This window comes from Lampris incognitus, chromosome 20 (genome assembly GCF_029633865.1).
Source record: "Lampris incognitus isolate fLamInc1 chromosome 20, fLamInc1.hap2, whole genome shotgun sequence".
Lineage (NCBI taxonomy): Eukaryota > Metazoa > Chordata > Actinopteri > Lampriformes > Lampridae > Lampris > Lampris incognitus.
Window position 1 is genome coordinate 12,990,962 of NC_079230.1, and position 9,425 is coordinate 13,000,386.

Below are 9,425 nucleotides of genomic sequence, written 5' to 3' on the forward strand. Positions count from 1 at the left end.
CAAAACAAAACGGAAAAAAATTAAAAGCAGGAAGGGAAAAATAGTCATCTTTTCTTCCTTCTTTCTGCTTTCCCTGTTCTTGGCAGCTGTACCGCTGCCATATCTGCTGGTACAAAAGAAGAGATCTATATTTACTGTAGGTGGATGTTATGGCTAGGGACCTACACACACACGCACAAGCACACACAAACAGACACAGGGGGACCGATAAGAGGTCTCTCTCTACAACAGCACCTGGGATGTGGGTCATGAGAGGGGTGTGTGTGTGTGTGTGTGTGTGTGTGTGTGTGTGTGTGTGTGTGTGTGCGTGCGTGCGTGTGTTTGTGTGCACGTGTCATGGCTTTGTGTACATGGCTGTACATTACTATAGAACTCTCTGACCCGGCTAAATGGAAATTCACATGACTTAACGCAAACATGTCTGCAGACTGTAAGCATGTAGCACAGCACCATGGGGGGTATTCAATTTATGTGCATTCAAAACTCGAAAACAGTGAGGAAGAGCGCGCCTCTGTTGGAGCACGGCTGTGTATGTGTTTACGTGTTTGTGTCTGCATGTGCTTTCCTGTTTGACATCGCTCACGTGTAGGGCAAGAGAAGCCAAGTCTGGCCCATTTTTATCGCAGTCCTAATGAAGATCCAGCCTCTTCCTCGCTGCAGTCTCAGTCCCAGCACGGGCGAGATTTATACACACATCCTCCACTAGGGGGAGTTAATGGAAGGGCAGGTACAGATTTATACCAACCAGGGAATAAGGGCATTTAAATTCCTCTTGAACTGTGTGTGTGTGTGTGTGTGTGTTGGCTTGCATTAACACAATGACCAAGTCCTTGGGATCATTTAAGATGGATAGATGAAGGAAGAAAGGAAGAGTGAAAGAATGAGAGAGAGGGGGGAGAGGGAGAGAGAATGCGAGAGAGCGAGAGAGAGAGAGGGAGAGAGGGGGAGAGAGGGGGGAGTGAGAGAGCGAGAGCGAGAGCGAGAGAGAGAAAAGGGGAGATGAAGACAACTGGAAAGATGAGTTAAGATAGAGATAATCCTTGAGTGAATGTAAACACACTGACACGCACACTAAAGCAGATTGACACAAATTTACTTGGCTTATCACTAGAGGAGGGAGAACACGTTTTCTCCTCCATCATCCCTTCATCAATATCAGCTTTAATTCCTCTTTCTCCCTCAATCCCTAATTTCTGTCTGTAGCCTCTTATCTCGTTTTCCCCCACTGCACCTTTGGTCAGGGTAACTCCTCTTTGCATGTCTGTGAATGTTCTCATTCACCCAGGTCATGGTTATCCAAAGGAGTTGAATCAAGTGCAACTGGACTTGGTATATATCCGTATATACCAAGTCCAGTTGCACTTGATTCAACTCCTTTGGATCCTCTGTGCATCTCTCGCTCTTCCTCTGCTCCCCCTCCTCCTCACACTTCGATCTCTACGTCGTCCTCCAACCTCTGCCTCCTTATCTTTACCTTTTCTCATCTTTGTCTGCTCCTCTCCCTCCCTTCCTTATCCTCGCCCCTCCTCCCCCTTCCCTCTCCTCCCTTCTTCTTGGACAGTGCAAAAAGGGGCGGGGCCATTCACATTCCAGAAGGGACAGTGGAACCCTCGGCGGCCAATCAAGAAAGCAGGGAGAGGCCATCCATGAAAACGGTGACAGCCAGGGCAGAAGTTTGTCCATTAATAAGTCAAGCCTACCACACCGTGAAGTCACACACCCTCACTGTGCCATGACATTTCTGCATTTATACAAAAAAAAACTCTCTCTCTAAGTCCCTCCTTAGGTCGCATCCTCATTTTAAAATCTATTTTCCTACCACTTCCCTCTGATAGGTTATGGAGAACTCATTCGTTTGCAGGGAATACTGTCTTTCTCCTTAACATCGGTTGCCTGTGTCGCCGGCGATGGAGAAGCTGGGGCTTCTTCTTCTTCTGTTACGCTAATTGTAAGCACTCTGTGATATGAACGACTACTTAATAAACTAAAACGTTGAAGTGGTAGCACGAATGTTCTTTTGTTCTCTGTTCAAACAGCTGTGTGATGGCAGCTATGCGTAAAAATAAAGCGAGGATGCTATGGAAAAGTTTAAAAAAAGCATATAAATATATGAAATATGGGGAACTGGCCCCCCTTATGTTGATCTTAGACTGATATCATAAAAATGGCATGAACACTCAGTAATTGCATGATGCTGTTGCATGATGCTGTTTCGACACACCCGATGCAGGGGTGGGGTCATCGGTATCACCATGCAACCTCCCCTCATGAATAATTACAGCTTACTACCGCTTTATGAATATTCATAACAGAATCAATCGGAATATTACATGGCCAGTTCAACTGTGATTCACAAGTGTGACTTGACAGATGAACCTAAGCAGCTTGTTAGCTTGCACAGCTGTGTTGTGCCAAGATGTAAGCAGTACTCATGCGTTGCCTCAACTCCTGTGTTTGTAGCTTGAGAAACTAATGTGAATACAAGTGGGGAGGGAAGACAGATGGATGTACAAGGGGCGCACCCCCCACCCCTGCCAAATACAAATTCCACATGCAAAACAAATGAGCCTATCGCTTGATGCAATGAAACTGAAGGTGGTAATAAAAGGTTTTATACAAACTTTATGCAGCTGCATTGACTGCATATATCCACATGGCCTGGCTTAATATCAAGAAAGTAATGAGTTTGATACCTTTAGTGAAGCCTGGTGATTCATTAGGATGAAAACAGGTAGGCTACTGTCATATCAGGAAACTCAATACATGCAATACACCTGCCAGGAGACAACCAAAGATGATCTGGCAACCTACTCCTGTCGTTGTCAAATTGAGTTTGGTGGGTGACATCTGTGTGAAAAACCTGTCAAATAGTCCTGGACAGACCATGGACCTGCAGGTTCATATCACCTGTATAGCAATGAGTTCCCCCCCCCCCACCCCCAATTCCGGTGCGTTTAAACCGCTGTTACTTTGCCTTGATCGTTCTCAAGAAGAAGAAGAAGAAGAAGAAGCGGAAGAAGAAGAACAACAAACGACCTGTAAATTAATGAGCATTGAAACACGGTGCCTCTCCAACCAGATATAATTTAGCCTGAATATATAATGAATAAAGTTTTAACTGATATAAAAAAAAAACCCACCAAACACTCTGCACCGAAAAAGGGTCCAGCATGTTCCTACAGGTTGTCTCAGGCTACTGAGAGCAGCTTTCGGAGGAGGAAAAAAGGAAAAGGGGGGGGGGGATGTGCGCGGTCTATTCTCTTCTTCTTTGCTTCCTCTCCCCTTCAGAAAACACAAAGCTCTCGAAGTACGTATAAATTCAAAAATTCTGTCGCACAATTGAAGAAGAAGAAAGGAGAAAAAAAAGCTGTGCCAATGCATAACAATATCTATAGGTAAGACCTATGTAGTGGTCCAATCACACGCCCGGCGCTATCACGTCCATTCGGCAACGTGATTATTATTAGAGCCGGGAAGAAGCACTTGTTAAAAAGCAACCTGTCCTCTATTAATAACCGAAGTCAACTAGGAGCGGATGGGGTCGGAAGACCCGGCCGAGTGAGAGCAACAGGTTAGTTTCGCGTGAATTTTTACGTAGCTCCTACTTTGGGGAAGAGGGGGTGGTGGGGGGTGTTGGTGGTGGTGGTGGGGGGGTGAAGCTACCATAACGTCAGTAAATGTACATTAGCGCACTTACCGCAGACTCGGACCGCCGGACCGCGACGCACAGCGTGAGGAGCAGCAAGCCCGCGGCGAGGTTTCGCAGGCTCTTCGGGTTTTGATTCATCTTTGTAATAAACGAGTCCGCCCGCGTTTAACGACTGACAAACTTCTACGCTCTGCTCGCACGACGACTTGTCATGTTCTCCTGCACACCTTTTCCTGTCCCCCCCCTCCCCCCTCCACAATGAAACACGACGGTTATACAAAAAAAAAAAAAAAAAACGTTGTAGGCGGAATAACTGCGCTTGCACCACTTGCAAGTGGTCCGGGCTCTGGCACCGTCCGCTTCTGCAGTCCCCCCCTGTCTAACTCCTTCTCCTCGACTCGCTAAACCTGCCAGCCGGAACTACTTCCCACTACGGCGCAGGATTCCGCCGCGCCGCACCGCACCGCACCGCACCGCGCTGACACTTGCCGCCGGACTTTTATCTTTTTCTTTTTTTTCTCTCTCTCTTTTTTTTTTTTTTACATTTATTCGGCCAAATACGGCCCACGGCGCGCTTTAAGCCCACGAATCCAGTCGTAAACCAGGCGCCGCCGCTGCGCGACTGAAAATCCTGCCGCGCATTTTCACATTCGTTTTTAAATGCCCCGTAGCGCAGACCGTCGAGACCTGCCGCGGCGGATTGATCTGGCGCGTTCTACCGGTGTGCTAAGGCACCTTTTTTTTTCAATGCCCGAGGCTGCAAAAAAAGAGTTTGACATTAAACCTTTATTTGACATTTTCTCTATGCCCCAACACGTTGCATTCCTCTCACATTATTAGAGGTCAAATACTCAAAATTGACACTTGATAGAGAGATCCTGCAGGCAAATACGTGGAAGAACCTAACTCTTCATGAATACTCATAATGAAGTCTCTGATTTATAGGCCCCCATGTGCCACTTACATTACCTAAGCCCCTTGGTTTGGCTACCTGCTGGGGGGCCTGTGTGAATTGTTTCTTTTGCAACATTAAACGTTTACACAACAGATTGCCATTTCAGCCACAGAAAATCAAAAGTGCAGTAGGCGTATTCTTGCAAGAGCGGGAAGATAGCTGTATTCATCAACCTGTTTTTCTGTCAGAGTGGGAATAAGTGTGTGGATAAGAAAGGCGAGAATAAGACAAAGGAAGGGTGTTTTTATAAACCTCTTAGTGGCAATGTGTGACAAACCAGCTTATGCAAAGGAACAACACAACAGATGATGCACAGGGAAGAATGGTCACAGTGGCTCCATTAAACACACTATCATGTTGCAAACCAGCAAAACTCACAACTCACCACAAGCAAATCACCAACCACCGCTGGAAATAGATGCTAAGTTATATGTAATTGAACCACATTCTACCAACGTTTAAGGGCTGAGTTTGTAATCAACATTGGAACAGTAATGTGTTCTTTATCTGAAAACAACAACGGTTGTATATCATGTGTGATTTGATTTCCCCGAACCTGACTAAAGATAAACTAGAACTAAATGACAGATAGCCAAAAGAGGAGTTGTTGCAAGCCCAACTGTGGCACACTAAACTCGCTGCAGACAGGAAAACACTCCCAACATAAGGCAAGGGCAAGATTGGATGGATAAAACACTATCTCTGTATCCACAAGTGAAAGAAATAAACTTGTTTTAAACTATTTCTGTAGTGACTGAAAGAGGATGGAGATACTCTTCTGATGTTCATAAAAAAGACAAGAATCCTCCCCAACCCTAACCCTAACCCCAACCTCAAACCTAATCGTAAACCTAACCTCAACCCCAATCCGAAACCTAACCTCAGGCAAAACTCTAACCCTACACCTAAACCCAAACCTAACCATAACCCCAACTAAAAATCTAACCCAACCTTAAACCTAACCTCAAACCCAACCCTAACCCTAACCTCAAACCCAACCCTAAACCTAACCTCAACCCAACCCTAACCCTAACCTCAACCCCAACCCTAAATCTAACCCCAAATCAAATTCATTTGGGTGAAAAAAAATGGAACAGGGATGGCCCCATGAGGTACTCCACAGCTAAAATGTACGACACCACAGAGATGCCCAAGATACTCTTCTCATAATAAAATAAAGAATTTTATATTCTTTATTTCATCATGTCTTTTTTTACATATATTTTTATATTCATATGTGTCACTTATTTCATATTGTATTTTAAGTTTGTGCAGCACTTTGGTTCAACTGTGGTTGTTTTAAATGTGCTATATAAATAAACTTGACTTGACAACTGCCTATCTGATTAAACGAACTAAATATAAAACAAGGTTAGTCCTCTCTACGCATTCATACATGCAAATCCCCCCACGCAGTAACGTGTTTTGATTCCGTTTCAAAACGGCACTAAATATAACATTCATAAGCATCCCCTCCCTCTCTACAGTATACTGACAATTATTAGAGACCACGCAAGGATATCAAACAAAAGATGCTTATAATTAGCGTTTTTTTTTTCATCTAAAAATGAATGAAAACTCTTATTTCTACTTCAAAGCGTAGAGCAGCGTAACGACGGACGATTGGGGCGATGGAAAAGCAACTTTTTGTAAAATATAATCGGGGGTTCTGCGGGCGCCTCGGCAAGTGCAGTAGGTATGAGGTATGAGTGACAAGCGCTAGCCCCTCCCCCCTGTGCTTGGGTCCGTGCTCTGCAGAGTTACGGTGGGCGAAGGGAGCTCACACAGCGCAGGAGCGATTTCTCACCGCTCTTTCCATTTTGGTGAGTCGAACACGATCCCATATTTTAAAACCTAGTTCAACACCAAAGCCAAATTACCTTCACGGATTTTACTGGTTATTAGAGTTGTTTTGGGGGATAACGAGAAATTGCGTGTGTGTGTGCGCGCGCGGGCGCGTGTGTGTGGTCTGTGTATGTTTTTTTTTCTTCGGTAGAACTACTTTATCTCCCTCTCTCTCCTCTCCCTCTCCCTCTCTCCCCCTCTCCCTCCCTCTGTCTGTCTGCCGTCGCTGTCCGGTAGATGAGCGGCTTTTTGGAGGCGTCGATGAGCGCGTTCGAGGTGCCTTGCAGCGGCTTGTGAGGGACCGGGAAGCGTGCAGCGACTCTCGACCTGCATCAAAATGAAATTCTGGTAGTCCATACGTTTTATACTCCCCCCCCCTTCCTTCATATGTCTTTCTAATGTGATCTAGAACTTACTTTGGCTCGTCTAAACAGACTTGTCTTGCACAGCTCATGGCAGTAAGTGGACCACGCACTTTTTTGTGTGTGTGCGTGCGCGTACGCGCGTGCGTGAACAGAAGGCTAACTAATGATAATGTTTATTTCTTTTGCAGGATTTCTGTGATAGGCGTCGCCTTGGCAGTGACATCTTCGCACGCAGTAAGTCCCATTTGTTTACTATTAGGTGAAGTGGCTCTCGACACGGTGTGTTGCATCCTGTTTTGGGCCCATACTACCAAAAATGATCCAGCCAGACATTCGTAATCGCTTCCGTATACTGCAGCCACTTTTGCAACATGTGGCTGTGTGGCATTTGGTAACGAGCCCTGCAGGAATTTTTTTTTTTTTAATAATCTTAGAAGTAATATGGCGACTGACTCACGTTATTGTCAAGCGGTGAGTCCAATGAGTTAATTCAAAAGATTTCCTTTCGGTGTACGTTACATGTCCAGTTGCCGTTAAAAACACGGGTGTCAACTGTTTTTTATTTTTATTTTAGTGTATTTAGTCTATGAGGTGGCCTCATAGCCGCACTGACACCAGAAGAAGCGCACACTTTCTCTGCAGGCTTGCAAAAAGTCTACCTGTTTCCTCGGGGGGGGGGTCTCGTTTGAGTCACGTTGTTGGTCAGCGGTTTTTTCCTTTTTTTTTTTCTTTTTTTTTTCCTTTTGTGTACCTACATTTTCCGCCTGCAGTCACACTCGTGTGTCCGGACGGTTTTGTGCAGTTTTTTAGGAAACCAGGATACTTCAAAAAGTGTTGAATGTCACACAGTTTAGGTCGAAAGGTGTTGAAAGGTGTCTTGTGCGGAACTCCCCGAGGGCGGATTGGTAGCCTGAGGCCTTCTAGGCTACCAATCCGTAGGCGTTTCACTATTTGAGTGGACCCGCTCTGAAGCTTCATGTTTAACCACGCCCACACTATGAATATTCATGACCCTGATAAATGGGCTTTCAAAGTCACACCGCGGATGACAGCCTCGCCTCTGAATGTTTTAACTGGTTATTCGCCAGTATGAGTCAGTCTTTCACCCTGTCATTTGTTTTTTTTTAATCTGTATACATATTTTTTACAAAAAAAAAAATTTTAGGACAATATTGTGTCTGATTGATAAGATTGTATTTCTGTTATTGTTGTTTTCTCAGGATTGCACGTAACTACATCATATGTGTTTCTACAAGGTTGTTTGGGTAGGATAGCACCCCTTTTAAACTTTCATTCACAGTCATAGGAAGGTATTGTCAGAATTGTCATACTGCCTGAAAATGTTCCCCTGAACAATACTATTTGTGTATTAATGCCCAAAGTCAAGTTGCGCACACCTGTTCACACAAAAAAAAATTTTCATAGAAAAAAATTGAATTTTGTAACATAAATTTCACATATTGATTCTTAATCCCGAGTACCAGTCTTAAGTCATTTATCAGTGCGCTGAGCATTTTATCCACTCACAGCAGCTAAAATCTGACATGCCATAATAAGCGAGAGATTTTTTTTTAAAGATGATTTTTTTACCTTTATTAGACAGATACAGTGAAGAGGAAGACAGGAAATGGGGGGGGGGGGAGAGAGAGGGGTATGACATGCAACAAAGATCACCGGCTGGAATCGAACCGGCGATGGTTGCGACCATGTGGCCATGTTGCATGTGCTATATCCATTTGGCTACGCAGGTGCAGTGATTTTTTTTTTTTTTAAAGGAAACAATATTTCATTGAGACACACAGGTCGGCCTTCACTGATGACAATGGCTAAGCCCATTTGTAAATACCGGGTCAACCCGGCCTTACGCCCAGCGCCGCCCCCAGAGTTGGAATGAGAATGAGCATTGGTGTGTTTCAGGGTGTCACTGATGATGTCACCACAGTAGCGAGCGGGGCACTCAGGTTCATCTAGAACATGCTGGACCATGCGATAAATAAAGGTGAAACCACAGACTATAGTTTGTCTGTGGCTGTACAGGTATGGGGATGTCTTGTCTAAGATTTTTATGTTGTCCCTATATATGGAGTGGATCCACTGACCCTGGCGGTGTCCAGGTGCCCATTGAGCATGAGGAGACTGAAAGGCTGCAGTTGCTGTCATCCATGATCCATGACAGGCATGTGTGTGTGTGTGTGTGTGTGTGTGTGTGTGTGTGTGTGTGTGTGTGTGGTGGGGGGGCGGGAGGTTACTGTGACACAGCAGAGATCAGCTTCCTGGACCTCAATAACAAATTGACTTTAAATTAACTCCTCCCACTTCCTCATTGTGTGTGTGTGTGTGTGTAGGCATAGGCATGTTTATGTGTGTGCGTGTGCGTGTGTGTGTGTGTGCAGTTGAGTGGTTGAATGGTGCAAGTCAAGACCTGGTGTGAGTGAATGACAGATGTTTTCATTGGGTGGTCTGCGGAATGTTGGGTCACCGTAACCACGGTAACCCAGTTGTTGGTTATCGCTGTGGTGTGGCAACGGTCCAACCCTGAGGTTCGTGTGTGTGTGTTTCAGCGGTTGACCACAGCTAACCACAGATAACAGTCAAAATGACCACTGTACAA

The 9,425-nt window shown here is 45.0% G+C and overlaps 1 protein-coding gene across 1 annotated transcript in view; it reads right to left on the reverse strand.

The window, feature by feature from the left end:
* Window positions 1-3,787, reverse strand: part of col4a5 (collagen, type IV, alpha 5 (Alport syndrome)) — an 82,995-nt gene extending 79,208 nt beyond the window's left edge. Inside the window, exon 1 of the mRNA XM_056300148.1 lies at window positions 3,698-3,787. Coding sequence (XP_056156123.1) covers window positions 3,698-3,787 — 90 coding nt within the window. The remainder of the gene's footprint in view (window positions 1-3,697) is intronic.
* Window positions 3,788-9,425: the final 5,638 nt, after the last annotated feature.